This window comes from Choloepus didactylus, chromosome 7 (genome assembly GCF_015220235.1).
Source record: "Choloepus didactylus isolate mChoDid1 chromosome 7, mChoDid1.pri, whole genome shotgun sequence".
In the NCBI taxonomy this organism is placed as follows: Eukaryota; Metazoa; Chordata; class Mammalia; order Pilosa; family Megalonychidae; genus Choloepus; species Choloepus didactylus.
This window is the reverse complement of record NC_051313.1, coordinates 107460377-107475312: the sequence shown is the minus strand read 5'-3', so window position 1 is coordinate 107475312 and position 14936 is coordinate 107460377. Positions and strand designations below refer to the sequence as shown.

Below are 14936 nucleotides of genomic sequence, written 5' to 3'. Positions count from 1 at the left end.
GCCTTGGGATGACAGGTTGTGGTGCCTCTAATTTCCTAGAGGGAGGAGCTAGTAAGGAAAAGAAATCCTCTTTCAGGAGCCAGGGTGGAGGAAAGAGTTTTCACACATGGAGGCAGAGCTTATTTTTGATATCTGCTTTGCCAATGATTCGTTGGTTACCTTGGATAAGCCAGCACCTCAGAAGCTCGGTTTCCTCACCAATAAAATGGGGGTACCAAAAGTCCTTACCCTGAAGCCCATGGAGGAGCTATAAGAAGCCAGGCCTGGGTGAGTGCCACCGAATAGTGGTCTGCTCTAGTTACCCAGATCCTGAAGTAAAGCTCTGCAGCTCCACAGGGCTGGAGCGAGCAGTCAGGGGCTGAGCGTCAGGGATTTGGGCCTCTTGAAGCCCTCATCAGTGATTTCCCAAGTCATCAGTGCCTTAATTAGAATTGGAAATCGTGCAAGGAATGAAGTGATGCCAGCAGGGCCTGCCTTGCTCTAATATTTTTACTAGACAGCCCCAGAACTCAGTAGCCAGGGAGCCCTTGACTTGAAGATGGGTCTCCTGAGATCTTTTCATCTAGCAACAGAGCTTTGGGAATACTGGTGGAGTTCCAGCATCTGGCTCAGTCCTGGGGGGTTTCATTCTGGTAGGGAAAGGGCTTTCTCCTCCTCTGAACCGCCAGTGTTTAGACCCTGTGTTTTCAGCTTCAGCTCAGCATGGGGGGCAGGTGCTGTGCAACTTGTTTTAAAAAGAGTAAGGTTGGTCTGGCCCCTGCTGTCTCTGTGATCCCTTCACCTGCCACTCTCTCAGCTCCCTGTGCTCAGCCACACTGGCCTCCTCACTCCCATCTCGGGGCCTCTGCACTGGCTGTTCGCTCAGCCTGCAACACTCTTCCTGCAGATAGCTGCGTGGCTCACACCCTCACCTCCCGGGCTCTGCTCAGATGCCACCTCTAGGCGAGGCAGTAACCCCACCTCCACACTCCTGATCCTCTTCCCCTGCTTTATTTTTCTCCACAGACCTCATCACCATCTGACGCCCTCTTCTTTCTCTTGTTTATTGTCAGTTTCCCCTGCTGGAAGTAAGCTGCACCAGAGTAGCATTTTTTGTCTGTTTGGTTTTTACCACATTCTCTGCAACTGGCCAGGGCCTGTTGCTCAGTTTATCAACAAACGAGCAGTGCCTTAATTAAAATGAGAAGTCATTGTTGATGACATGAAGTGATACCAAAGAGGATCCGCCCTGCTGTAATGATTTTTACATGACTGTTCTGGCTCTTGGTGGCCAGGGTGTCCTTTGTGAGTGCCCAGCAGAACCTGTTTGGATACTTGGTGATGAAGATGGTGATGAAGACAGTCCTGATTTGGGTCCTGAAGCCTTTCAGCGCCATGTGAGGGGGACAGACCTTGTGATGGGGCATGTATACCAGGTTGCAGGGAGGAGAAAGGCAGATCTTTTTTTAATTAAAAGAAACTCCTGGATCTTCCTATCTTCTGTGAAATGCTTTTTAATGAGCAATCACAGCCATGACTGCCTGTGTCTTCACATTCACTCAGTGGGGGTGTGCTCCAGGCCCCCTCTGCTCTCCCTGGCCTACATCTGCCTGTGTCCATGCAAGTCCTGGTACAGAGTGGCCTCTCCAGCTCAGCCTCAGCCTCCAGGCCTCTGCTTCGCCCTCTGGGGGGTTTTGCTGGCTCCTTCAGGGCTCCTGGCCCTTGCCTGTCCAGTGTCTCTTCAGTCCACGTGGGTTCCGGGGCAGGCCTGGGTCAGAGCTGGTTGAGAGCATAGGCTTGGGCTGTGCTGAGGACAGCTTCTAGGTCAGCAGTGCTTCCGGTGCCCTGGGCCACAATTCGAGAGCCCCAGGCCTTGCCTCCCATGTGGCTGCACACGGCCAGTGCCCAGGCCTCTGCCGTGAAGGTGGGTGTGGCACCCTGGAGACAGAAACAGAAGGGGAAGCCACGCAGAAACAACCCTCCCTGCCACCATTCACTCAGCTTGTGAAAATCGAGTCATGGGTGATTTGCACGCCCTCTTCAGTTGGGCACATAGTGGGGGGAGTCATTGAGGAGACAGAAGGGTTGGGCTGGGATGTGTGCGGAGGCTGATGAATGTCTGCTACTTGTTTGCAAGGGAGGTGAGACCTGGAGAGGGGGGTGAGCTGGTAGTTAGGGAATCTCAGGCTGATTATACGCTGGTGAGGTTCTTAAGGAGGCGCCTTCACTGGGGGTGAGGTAGGGTGGTCTTTAGGTTCAGGGAAGTTGCCCTATTCCCATCCTGGGGTGTCCTCACAGATCACCTCCACCTGGCCTTGGCTCTCTTATCAGGGAGGAATAAAAGGAGTGGAGTCAAAGAGTTGGACCAAGAGATGGGTGGGGATGGGGGAGCTGCTCTCTGCTTCTCTCACCTGGGCCACCTGACAGGCACACAGCACATTTCCCAGGGGCTGTGGGCTGAGGAGCAGCACAGATGTGCTGGGGGCCTGCTCACAGAGCTGCCGCACCACCTTCACCAGCACCTGGGCAAAGGGAGGACGGAGGGTGAGCCCACAGCTGCCCAGACTCCCAGTTACCTTCCAGTCACGACTTCTCTCCAGAACCCTGGGTAGCCCTCCAGCCCCCTTCCCTGGACACTCACTGACAGGGACTCAGTGGGGACTGTGTCCACAATCAGAGGCCCCTTTGTGTGCCGCTCCAACAGCTCCTGAGCTTTCTTTGCAGCCTATGAGGCAAGAAGAAAAGCAGAAGGGTGAGGTTGGGAGGGAGGTTTCCAATTGGCCCCCCACTTCCGAACTGGGCCCCAGCCCAGCATTCCCCTCCCTTCCTCTTCCCTGGCCCCCAGCAAGTCTTCAGCTTTGAGCAGAGGTGACAGGAGCTCTGCCTGCAGTGGCCTCCTCTTTTTGGGTCCCACCTGTGTCCTTCCCACCTCCCCCACCTCTTCCTTTTCATCATAGCCCCAGGCCCCTACAAATAGGCTGCTGATGGTGTAAAGGACAAATGCTGCAGCCCAGATGGGCCAGGAGGCGGCAAGGGGGAAGGGGGCCTCACAGTCAAGGAGCCATTAGGGTGGAATGGTGTTAAATCAGGTCACTGGAGGCATCCTGGAGGGAGAGTCTGAACCAGACTTGGCAAATGGCAGAGAGAGAAGTGGGGTAATGGCTGGTAGAAGGAGGAAGGGTGCCACTCACCCCTGCCCCCAGCTCTCTGCACAGCCTCTTTTTCACCTGACACGCCCCAGCCCTCTGGGATTCTCAGTGTGCACATGGGAGTCTCTCAGATCCTTGCTTGGGGAACTTGGTATCTGCCCCCCCAGGATGTGGACAAACTTCCTCTTACCTGCCCCTTCTCCAGCTTACGAATGGCAGTGTTGGCACGCCGCTGCAGCAGCTTTAGCGTTGTCTGAAGCTCCCTCCGCTGCCACTGGGGCATCATGGCATTGTCCACAGCCTATGGCCAGAAGCAGCCCATCACCCCTGCCCTTCCATGAGCCAACGTTCTGAGGCTAGGACCAGCCAGGACCAGTGAAGATACCACAACCACCACATCCCACCCTGCAGACAAATGTCTGGGCCAGCCAGAAACTCCAACCAAACTGGAATGCTGGGGAGAGACTAGAAGGGGACATGGAGGCACGGGGAAAAGAGTAGGGCTAGGAGATGGTGGGGAGCAGCTCCAGGGTGATGGTGGTGGTGGGTGTGGCTCTCACATCAGTGAGTCGTCCCATGTCCTTGGATAGGCGCTGTGCCTCCACCACATCCTGGCTGCCCCGACTCAGCCGCTCTGTGGCTGCCTCCACCTCCTGGGCCAGTCTCTGGCCCACCTCTCGGGCCTGTAGGGAGGGAACAGGATGGTCAGGACTGTACAGCTTACACTCACCTTCCCAGAAAGGGCCTCTAAACCCACTGCTGTTTAGGGCCAAAGTAAGAAGATTTAACCATCAAGACCAATCAAGGCACAGGCACCAACTAATCATAACAGATGCTGGCTATAAAGAGCTGGCATGGCCACATCTGGGCACATGTATGGACACTGGCTCTGCTGCTGGGCATCCCTGAGCCTGCAATCATCTGCTATGTGTACATGTGTGTGTCACCTGCCAACCATCCACACCCATCCACCCCCATCAGCCTCCCAGGCCCCACCGGCTGGCCAACCTGTTGGGCCTGCTCCCCAGTGACAGCCAGCAGGCGGGTGGTGCCCTTGGCTAGCTGGCGCTCCCCAATGATCACCAAGTCCCCCAAGGCCCCTGTGCGAAGCAGGTGCCTGTGGGCAGAGGGAGGGAGGAGGAAGTCAGGGGGAATCATGGGAGAGAAGGGAGCAGCCTGAGCCCCAAAGGCTAGTGGCTCCAAAGACCAAGGATGGGTGAGGACCCAGGGCCCCAGGCTAGGACAAGCAGAAAGGAGTGACTCACGTCCCACAGCACAGCTCCACAGAGGTCTGCAGCGCAGCCTTGGAGGCTGGGTCCAGTGCATGGGCCACAGGCACCCCCACTGACACCACCCGCACCGGGTCTGGGTAGACCTGAGGGTGAGAAGGGACAGGCCTGCTAACTGGCCTGAGGGGGAGCAGGCAGTCTACCCCCAGGGGGCTCCCCCAACTCACCTCATCCAGGGAGCGCAGGCCAGGGACGAGGGCAGTGAGAGCCAGGGCCACCTCATCCATGTACACGGGCTCATCCTGTGCCACAGCCTCCTGCACAGTGCTCTCCACTGCCCGGAGCTGCTGTGGGGTCAATGGGGCCTGAGGGAGGGGTGGGGAGAGATGGACAGACCAACAGGCAGTCAGCCCCAAGCCTTTAACGGATGCATTAAGAAGCAGTCAACGCTCATAGGTTCTAGAACAGTGGCTACCACACAATAGGTGCTCTGTGAACGTTTGTGACCAGACAATTTTTTCTTAGAAAGCCACCTAGGAATTGGGCCCATTGGAAACTGCAGGCCTTTCACAAGGCACCGAAAGATGATGAAGAAACAGAAGGTGGAGGCTCTGTCCTCAGAGAGCTTGCAATGAGAGGTGGAGCCTCATGGAAGAGAAATACAGGATGGAGGAGATGCAGGAGCAAGGAGTAGTCAGGTGGGATGGGGATTAATCAGGAAGTACTTTCTGGAGGAAGGATTTGAGCCAGATGTGCAAGGAGGGAAGGGAGAGAAGGTGGCAGGGAAGAGAGACCAGTCTGGTTTGAGAAAGAATGGCTTGGGTGAAAACAGGAATGGGGAAGCTGGGTGGCCAGGGATGAAGGGAGGGCCCTTGGAATCTTCAACAGCAGATCTGGGAGAGGCCCCAGACACTGTCTAGCCCAACCCACTCCCTGGTGCAGGAGGAGCCCGAGGGGAAGGGACTTGCCCCAGGTCACACAGTGATGGAGCAGCAGTGCCAGGCCCAGACCCCAGGCCTTCAGATGGCCAAACTACCCACACTACCAGTCGGCCTCTCTACCCTTGTCACCTCACATGAAGCCTGCCTTCCTGTGCCCTGCTCACCTGGGTGGCCACATCAAAGCGCAGCCGTTCAGGATTGAGGTGGGAGCCCCGCTGCTCTGTGCCAGGGCCTAGGGTCTGCCGCAGCGCCCAGTTCAGCAGATGGGTGGCCGTGTGCTTCTCCATGCACCCGAGACGCCAGGCCTGAAACACTTGTGTCACCCAGGGTCCTGGGTGAGGGTGAAGAGTGAGGAGAGAAGGGGCTGCAGGTTATCAAGAACAGCTGGGGTGGAGTCCTTACCTTATCCACATGTAGTTGCACCTGGTCCCCCACCTGCAGGCACTCAGGGGCCACTGTCTCATGCAGGATGTAGCCCCCACAGACCTGGGCCCGGGCCACTGGAAACAGGACCTCCTGGGGAAGGGCAGGGGCTAAGGCACTCGTGGCCGCATGTGGCCTTTCCCTCCCATTTGGCTGCCATCTAGATTCAGGTCTGCTCCCGCAGAGCTACCCTCTCTAGATGAAGCTTACCTGCTGCCCCGCCCGCACCAGGTAGCCGCAGTCTGAAGCCTGACCACCCTGTTCAGCGTAGAAGTTGGTCTTGTCCAAGAGCAGACCACAGCGCTGGCCTCCCCCAACAGAGGTCACGGCTGCCCCATCCTCTGTGTACAGCTGTAGAACCTGGGCCTCACAGGCTCCAAACTCTGCCAGGGTACGAATGGTTATCAGTGCTAGGGAGGGGGTGGAGAAGCGGGGGTGGGTCTGTGCCATCTTTGAGGCCAACAGGCATGGGGCGGAGAGCCTTCCAGCTGGGGGGCCACAGCGACCCCTGGTGGCCATGCTGGGGAATACATAGGGACTGGGCGCAGATGTCCTCTGATGTCCCTCCCAGTCATGATCTGGCAAGCCCATGGCCACAAACTTCTGTCCCAGCTCTCACCATAACCTCCATTGGGTCGCAGGGAGTAGTTGTACTTGGGGCTGTCATCGGTCAAGGGCACCCCTCGGTGCTGCAAGTCCCCCAGTGCATGGACATCGAGCTGCAGTCCCTGCTCCTGAACTGGCTCAGCCTGCTGTGCCCGGTGCTGCAGGGTGGTGGGCATAGAAGGAAGGGGTGCACAGAGGGTTCAATGGGACCTGAACCTCTGCAGAGCCCCGTCCCTGTCACACAGCTGGGGACCCTGCAGCCCTCTCTGGAATAAGACTCCAGGGTTTGGCTGGCTGCTGAAGACACTGGGCTGGCTAGTGAAACATCATCTTGCAAGTTCCTGAGGATGAGACCCCTTCTCTATAATTCTTTGCTGGCCTCTTCTCTTCTCACCTCTGCTTAGCCCTCTGCCAGTTATTATTCCTCTCTATGGACTGTGGGTAGGGTCTGAGGTCCTGGGAAGCCTGTCTTGTCACCTAGCTTCCAGCTTCCCCTCAGTAGCTGAAGCTCCTCCACCGGGAGCTCAGGGCTGGGGAGGGGGCCGACATGTCCCCACAGAACCCTGGGTGAGGCTCCCCCAGCCTGTACCTGGGCCTCCTCCTGGGCCAGCCGCTCCAGCCCAGCTGAGTCCAGCCGCACACCTTTCTCCTCCAGCATTAACTCTACCAGGTCCAGGGGGAGCCCCAGGTTCCCAGACATGGACAAGGACCAGGCCACTTCAGCTTTAAGGAAGGAAGGGCAAGAGGTGTTGAAGTGGGAGGGTGGAACAGAGGGAGGGGAAAGAGAAGTGAGAGAGAAATAAGGGTCAGTGTTTTTCTACCACACAGAAGCCACCAGGCTCCAAGCACAAGGGCCCCGCACTATACTGGACAGGCCCAGAAGAGGGGTCGTCTTCAGGCTTCATGCTCCATGGCCAGAGCTGGAGGTAGCTCCAGGTTCTCCCTGGGCACAATTCATTTCCAAAGAGGACAGAAGCTCAATCTAGGAAAAAGCAGGCTTAGGAAGTAGGCAGTGGAGGGTGGGCTAGTTGAGCAGCGTGGGAGCGGGTGAGACACAGGGCAGCATTTCTGCCACAGAGAAGTCTGGTTGTCAGGAGAAGGGTACAGGGGAGAGGAACACTGGACTACAGGTGAAGGCTGTGTGAGCCACAGGGCCGGCTAGGAGCTCCCTGCACACAGAAACAGCGTCTGCCCAACCTGGCAAGCCAAAGTGAGCCTTGTATGCCTTAGCCAGGCACCCGACTCACCAGGGAACACATCAGAAGGCCCCAGGTTCTTCAGGGTCCGATCAATGATCCGCCGACCTCGCTGCAGCGAGGCCAGGAAGGCGGCCTCATCCTCCGACACCAGGTTGGCTATCTGGACCAAGGGCAGGGCAGGGGTGGAGCTGGGCCCTCATTGGAGGGGGGTCTCTCTCCACAACTCCCATCAGCCCCCTCCCTCCATCGCCAGAATCCAGTACCTGGGCTGAGTTCTTCCGCAGTTCTGGGTAAGTGTCTCCCTGGGGAAGGCGGAGAGGGCTGAGAAGGTATGAAAGGCAACCAGCCTGCTGTCTGTTCCCCCACTGGGCCTCCAAGACGACACCTGCCCTGGGAGGCTCAGACGAGCATAATGCCTAGGGGAGGGGCCCAAATGGGGAGTCCGCTTCTTTGTGGGGTGAGGGTCCAGGTAGAAAGGGACCCCAGGGTCAGAGGCTCAGGAGCCTGGGCAAGGAGGCCTCCTGCAGGCTCCCTGCTTCTAGTAGGCAATCTCGTCTTCTCAGCCTGCTTATGGGACACATTCAGGGTGGGGAGCACTGGGTGCCCAGGCCAGAGGTTCCTGAGTGCCCAGGGAGGCCTAAGGGAGGAAGGAAGCTCTGCCCTTACCAGTGTCTCCACCACCACAGACACCAGGCTGCCTAGGAAGCCAGGTGGTGCCCGTAAGACCTCAGCAGAGAACCGCACAGCTCGACGGAGGATCTGACGAAGAACCAGCCTAGAGGGGTTCACAGCCCAGATATTAACCCCACAGCCCCTTGGTTGGCAGTGAGGGGAAAAGGGAGGACAAAGTCCAGTATGCACTCCTGCCCCAAAGCCCTCTCCCTTCCCCCCATTCCTCCTGCCGTCTCAACCTAACCCACTTCTCCATCTCCTTTCCTCCTCTCCCCTGCAACCCTCAACAGCTCCTGCCCCTTTCTGTAGCCTTCCAGACTCACGGGGCGCCTGACATCCCAGGGTAGACGCCATCGGCAATGCAGACACTGAGTGTGCGGATGTGGTCAGCCACCACACGGTATGCCATGTCTGTGCGCTCCTCATCTGCCGTCCCTACCTGGCCCAGGTAAGGAGGTGCCCCAGAGCCCTGGAAAGCAGAAGAGAAGGAGACCCGGCTGCTAGCCCTGCCTGAACTAGCCCAGGTAGTGCTCCTCATCACATCTGAAGCATCTGCCTCACCCCAAAAGCTGACCACATCCAGAAAGGCCTTGCAGGGCAGAACTCGGACTAGAGAAGCCTCAGAAATGAATGGAAGCCAGTCCTTGTCTTCATGGGGCTCCCAATCAGCATGGACAAGGATCATAGCTGTGACTGTTTGCTGAATTTCTACTATCAGAACTGGGTAAGTTCTTGAACACATGATATCTAGTCCTCAAAGGAGCCCATTCAGGGAGGTATTCTTACCTTCATTTTAAAGAAGAGGAAACTGATGCTCAGAGGAGGTAAGTGACATGAGGAACACACAACTCATCAGGAGCAGAGCTGAGATGTGAACCAGGCCTGCCTGACTCCAGGTGCTCCCCACTACCTGCTCCTGCCTCTGCAACCTTCATGGGGGGACAGGTAAGGAGGGTGCAAGCTGGGGACACATGCTCTATATCATAGCCTCCCAACTGGTCTTTCAGCTTCCACTCTTGTTTCTCTCTAGCTCATTCTCCAAACTGCATGGGAGTGGCCTTTTAAAAGTGTAAATCAGATCATACTCCCCCTCACCCTGTTACCCATCAAAAGCAGTGTGTTCTCTGCCTGATGAGCTAAAAAACTGGTTAAGGGGGTACAAGTGGGGGGCAGCCACAAGGTTTTTACATTCACAAGGTTTTTACAATCATAAGATAAAGGCTAAATAGTTATAAAATCATTATCAGAGATCAAGGCAGCTGGATTACAGTTCAGAAATTTCAGGTTTTCCCCTTTGGCTATTCTAATATACTAGACAGTAAAAAAGAAATATCTATATAATGATTCAGTAATCATAATCATTTGTTAAATCCTGACTTCTTGGTTACAACTCCCCTGCCTAAAACCGTTCCCACCATACTTAGAAGAAAGACCACACTTTGGACTTCAAGGCCCCATAAAATTTGATTACTGCTTTCCTCTGTGGCAGATTGTTTGCAAAAATGGCCCACTTCTTCCCTTTCCTGTGTACATGTCCCTTTGCAATATGACTTGGCAGATGCTCCCATCAAGGGATAGAATCTGTTTCTCCATTCTTTGAATCTGGGCTGGCTTGGATAACTTGCTTTGGCCAGTAAAACGTGGTGGAAGTGACACTGTGCCAGTTCTCAGCTCAGGCCTCAAGAGGCCTCATATGCTTCTGCTCTCCCAGGAGCCTTGCCCAGCTGCGATGTGAACAAGCCCGGGCTAGCCTGCTGGATGATGACAGACACGTGGCCAGTCACTCCCTGTTGCCACAACTGAGAACTAGCCAGCCCCCAGCAGTAGTGCTGCCTCATTGACTGGAAGCCAACCACAGACGTATGAGTGAATTCATACAAGACCAAAAAGATCACCCAGCTAAGCCCAGCCTAAACTGCTAATCCACAGACTCATGAGCTAAATAAATGGTGGTTGTTTTAAGTTACTAAGTGTTGGCATGGTTTGTTATGAAGCAAAAGCTAACTGACACAGTCTCCAACTCTATCCCATGTGATTCTGCCTCATGCTATTCTACTTTAACTGGCTGGCCTTCTTTTTATTCCTGACACATGTCAAGCTTTTTCCTGCCTTAGGACTTTGATAACTGCTGATCCCCCTGCCCAAAATGAGCTTCCTGTGATCAGTTCCTTTTCTAATTCAGGTTTCAGCTTAAAGGCCATCTCCTCAGTCAGCCTTTCCCAAATACCCTATCAAAGATTCCTCTATTTTCCCCTCTTCCTCATAGTTACTATCCCATCACCCATGTTTACTGCCTGTTTACAATCTGTAAGCTATTATCTTGCTCTTTAATACATTTATTTGTAGTCTATCTCTCACATTAGAATGTAGTCTCCACAACCTCTTTTCTGTTTGTTGCTGTATTCCCTCTACGAAGCATAGGACCTAGCACAAAGTATGCACTCAAGACATTTTTTAAAAGAAGGAAGGAAGGAAGGGAGGAAGGAAAGTAGGAAGGAAGGAATTAAGAGCAATATCAAGTAATAAACAATGAATCCTAGCTTCATGCTTGACATCCTGGTGTCCATGGCTGGTTCCTGTCCCCACATGCTGGGAATACTCTGAGTTCTCAACAAAGATGGTAACCAATGGGGGAGAGGGCTGGTGGCAGCAGGTCAGAGAGGCTTCTGGAAGGGAAGAGGGAGGCTCACCTGGCATATGGCGTCGAGCAGCAGGGAAAAGAGATCAGTGTCGTAGGTGGATCGCCTCCCCTGCAGAACAGCCACCAGCCTTTCCAGGCCCATTCCTGTGTCCACATGTTGCTGGGGTAGGGCCTGCAGGCTTCCATCTGCCTCTCTGACCAGGGAAGGTGTGAAAGGTAAAAGGCGATTACAAATGGAGTAGAGGAATGAGGAGGGACCCAAGGGGGATGCTGACAGTGGGAGGAACCAGATGGACAGTATCATTCCTCTCTGCCATCAATGGCAGATGACAGTGGTCTTGGGTCCTTCCTTTCTAATAAAGGGCTATCCCCACCCTCATCCCCACCTGGGATCTTCATGGAGCCCCAGACATCCCCCCTGGGACAGAAATCTTTGTCCTCAGAAAAAGACACATCGAGGCTGGAAGAAATCTTAGAGATCATCTAGTTCAACTCCATCATATCAATACTGGTAAGAGATCAGAGGTCAGAGAGCAGCTGTGACTAGTTTACATTGTCAAGAACAAAGACTAGGATTATATCACATAATATGTGTAGTGTTTAGAAATGTACCTGGCTCAGTGTTTGTTTTTATAAGAAATGGATCAAAGTCTCCTATCTCCTTTTTCACTTCCTAGCCAAGGAGTTTCCTCCTGCTTCAGGACCCCATTACCTGTTGTACTGCATGAAGACCAGATTCCAAAGCTCCACCAGCTGGGGGTCTCCAATCCCACCAGCCAGGTCATAGTGGATCTCAGTACAGGGCCCACAAGGGCCAGCATCCCCCATCTCCCAGAAGTTCTCCTGTGACCCAAAGGAAAGCATGCGGCTGGCAGGTACCCTGGGGAGAAAGCCAGGCAAGTGGTGGGGAGATGGACAGACACAGAAGCTGGGGATTCTCTCCGCCGGGAGAGCCCCTCTTGCAAGTCCTGGCTCAGCAAGAGGAGGAACAGGACTGACTCCACAGTAACCTGGGATATGCTGAGACTCAGAGGACCCAGGTGGTATGTCTATTTCCCAGCTTCCACCCTCCAGGAGTAGACAACAGGAGGAGGTAGACTTACCCCAAGCTGAGCCATATGTCTCTGCTCTCCAGGTCTGGGGCCAGCCCCGTCTTGGGGTCACCACCAAAGTAAGAGACCCAGAGTCTGTCCTCAGGGATCCCATAGACCTGGGTCAGCAATTCCCAGGCCATGCTGCAAGCCTCTTCCTGGGGTGGGGAGAGGAAAGTGGGTGAAAGAAAGGCCCCACTAAAGTGCCTATCAAGCCGCATGAGTTCAGCCCTTAGCTTAATAAACCAAAACCATTTCCACTGGCCACCTTGTTCCCAGAACAAGCCATGACCATTTCTGTCTCTGAGTTTTTTCTTGCCCAAAAAGCTTCTCCCCCCTTCCAAATCCTGCCTCATTTTGGGTCCCAAAATAAGTCCCACCTTCTCTATGAAATCCTCTACCGTCCCTATCCTGGGGTGATCTCTAATGCTTGCATTTTAGCATTACTGTCTGAACATTTATTCGTATCATGGTTACTGACCATCTATTAGGCAGGAGGCATGATCTCTGCCCTCAGGGAATTTATAATCTGATTAGGGAAGTGAGACACATTTCTATTATACATGCTCAACTAGCACTTTGCCTCTGTATCTGGTATGAAGGCTTGCTAAGTAATCATCTTTAGGAGACTAGAGACAGGACTAACCTTGACCCCCTTCTTGGCCAACCACTGACTGTTTCCTAACTCCAGGGCTCCCTGGAGACTCACCTTAAAATATTCACCCCGAAAGGCCCAATTGCCAAGCATCTCAAAAAAGGTGTGATGAGAAAGGTCTCGGCCCACATCTTCCAGATCATTGTGGCGTCCTCCAGCCCTCACACATTTCTGACTGTTGGCCACACGTCGGAAGCCTGCCATCTCGCTTCGTGGATCCACAGTGCCCAAGAAGATTGGCTTGAACTGGAAGCACATAAATGCGGGCGTTAGAAGGGAAAGATGTGAAGTGGGGACAGGGATGGCTGTTCAGACCAAAGGCTGCTTGTGCCACTGAGACCACAAGTCTTGGCCTGTGAGGCTGGGGGCACCCATAGCCGGTGTGTGTGGTGCAGGGAAGAGGTAAATAAATAGGCACGGTAAAAGAGGGAGGACTGTGTTGGTGGCTGGAAACAGGGCACTAAATGGCTGCATCCTCCATCTCTGCTTCTTCAACCATATCCAATACCTTGAGGTTATAAAAACGAGACCACAGGGTACTGGGCATTCCTAGAATGTCAGCATTTCATAGGGATCTTAGATAGCCTTTAAGGTTATACTACTCCCCAGTTTACAGACGAGAATGATGATGTCTAGAAAAGGTAAGTGGTTGTTCAAAGCCAAAAGCTCAGAGAACAGTGCCTAGCTCAGTGAACATTTAATAAATGAATTTGTAAATGAAGAATGAATAAATGCTGCCAGGCTTCCCCCACCAGCCTGCCCACAAGGGCGTCTACACCTGCCATTCCTAGGCCTAAAATTCAATCTCAACCCAGAGGTCCCAAGTCAGCCATCCCCTCCGAAAAACCCTAACTGGACCACGGAGCTCCGGCTGCAATTACTTTGTCCAACCACGCACCACTGCCTTTCCTCAAAAGCCAAGAGCCCCCTACTAATTTTGCCCAATCCTGCAGCGCCTTTCTCGCTGGGTGGGAGGGGAAAATCACACCTGGTTCATGCCTGCATTGACGAAAAGCAAACTGGGGTCGCCGCGGGGCCGAACTGAAGCGGAGGGCACCAGTCGGTGGCCATGGCGATCCCGAAAGAAGCTCAGGAAGGCGTCCCGCACGGCCGTGGCCGGGGTTTGAGGGGGCTGAGATGAGAGCAGCCGACAGCTGGGGTTCCGCCACGGGGGTGACCTTCGAAAGGCCCGCCGCAGCCGCCCGGCTGCAGCTGCCACCGACGCCGCCATCTTAGCTCTGGGCAGGGACTTCACGGGGTCAAAGGACAACCGACGGGGGTAGGAGGCGACGTGGGAAGGAAACCAGACGTTTCCTACAGCGGCCCCTGGCGGTAGGAGGACTCAGAGGGCTGCCTTTGCCGCCTAGGTGGAAGTGCTTGGAAAAGGGACGCCTGCAGGAGTCGGCCTAGCACAATTCTGGCACATAGTAGGTCCTCAATTCATTCAGCAAGAAAAATTATTCACTGAGAGACTGCTGTGTGCCAAGCATTGTTTTAGGCGCTTAGGGTCCATTAGTAACAAAATTCACAAAATCCCTGCCCTCCGGAAATCTGTTATAGCAGTAATTGTTGTTATGCTTATTAATGTTGCACGCTTACAAATGTTGCAGTGAACAGGTGTGGATTCAACTTCGGGTGTGTGTGTATGAGATTGTGTGTGTTTCTTGGTTGAGGGAAAAAGGCAGAGAGTGCTAAGGGACATAATATCAACATTCAAGAGTCATTTATAAAAATATGTATGAGTACTTAACTGTGTGCCAGGCACTGTTCTAGGTACTTGCCACTTCCCTTTGCCCTTGGTATTGGAGAAGGCCATTTTGTCCTTGGGAATGGCAGCAGTCCCTTTGGAGCAGGAATCTAGCAGAGAAACAGAAACTGAACAGCATCTGCTCCATTATTATTTGCTTAATAACATTTGCTCTTTTAATTTGCCTGGGGATTAGAGAGAATCCAGGTTGGCAGGGCAGGACCAAGCTGTCATTGTATAGCTGGAGAGATTACCTTCCCTCTAATCCTCTCAGTGCCCCAGAGATACCTGCCTCACCCCTTCTGTCTGTCTCTACATGGTAACAGCTGTGACTGTGACCTGAGGCCAGCACAGGTCCATATGGGAGCAGCCAGGGGCCTCATGTGCTTCTCAGGATGCCCTCTTTTCCTTGGTTTGGAAAATTGGGGAGAGAAGAGAATATGCCAAGGTTAAAGTTTTGGAACAGGGACAGCAGAGCTGAGGCCAGTGTGGTCACCTAGAAGGCCTCACACACAGGTGGGCTCTTTTAGCCATCATCTTTTGTGTGTTATGTTATTTGGGGTTTTTTGAAACATCATTTCCTTGGGAAATGTGTAACATATCT

The 14936-nt window shown here is 53.9% G+C and overlaps 1 protein-coding gene across 3 annotated transcripts; it reads right to left on the bottom strand.

The window, feature by feature from the left end:
- Nucleotides 1-1019: 1019 nt before the first annotated feature.
- Nucleotides 1020-13818, bottom strand: AARS2 (alanyl-tRNA synthetase 2, mitochondrial). Of its 3 annotated transcripts, XM_037842795.1 has the most exons (22): nt 13574-13816; nt 12640-12831; nt 11943-12088; nt 11552-11719; nt 10889-11033; nt 8522-8667; nt 8193-8301; nt 7790-7828; nt 7575-7686; nt 6917-7050; nt 6341-6485; nt 5932-6104; nt 5701-5814; nt 5463-5603; nt 4585-4722; nt 4394-4503; nt 4137-4245; nt 3689-3811; nt 3319-3429; nt 2621-2704; nt 2391-2501; nt 1020-1917 (listed from the first exon to the last, which is right to left on the bottom strand). In XM_037842795.1, exons 1-22 carry the CDS (start codon nt 13814-13816, stop codon nt 1753-1755), a joined length of 2958 nt encoding a protein of 985 aa, XP_037698723.1. In that variant the 3' UTR covers nt 1020-1752. The 3 variants fall into 3 exon arrangements, with proteins under 3 accessions (XP_037698723.1, XP_037698726.1, XP_037698724.1); XM_037842798.1 differs by lacking the exons at nt 12640-12831; nt 13574-13816 and having other exon boundaries at nt 1753-1917; nt 11552-11682; nt 11943-12084; XM_037842796.1 differs by lacking the exons at nt 1020-1917; nt 2391-2501; nt 2621-2704 and adding an exon at nt 2013-2050 and having other exon boundaries at nt 3287-3429; nt 13574-13818.
- Nucleotides 13819-14936: the final 1118 nt, after the last annotated feature.

Excerpts from the sequence above, each read along its gene's own strand:
- AARS2 (XM_037842795.1), bottom strand. The coding sequence starts at position 13,816 with ATGGCGGCGTCGGTGGCAGCTGCAGCCGGGCGGCTGCGGCGGGCCTTT. Across the intron at positions 6,486-6,916 it reads TGGCCCAGGAGGAGGCCCAG|CACCGGGCACAGCAGGCTGA; the intron begins GTACAGGCTGGG and ends ACCACCCTGCAG. Across the intron at positions 4,723-5,462 it reads GCTTTGATGTGGCCACCCAG|GCCCCATTGACCCCACAGCA; the intron begins GTGAGCAGGGCA and ends CCCCTCCCTCAG.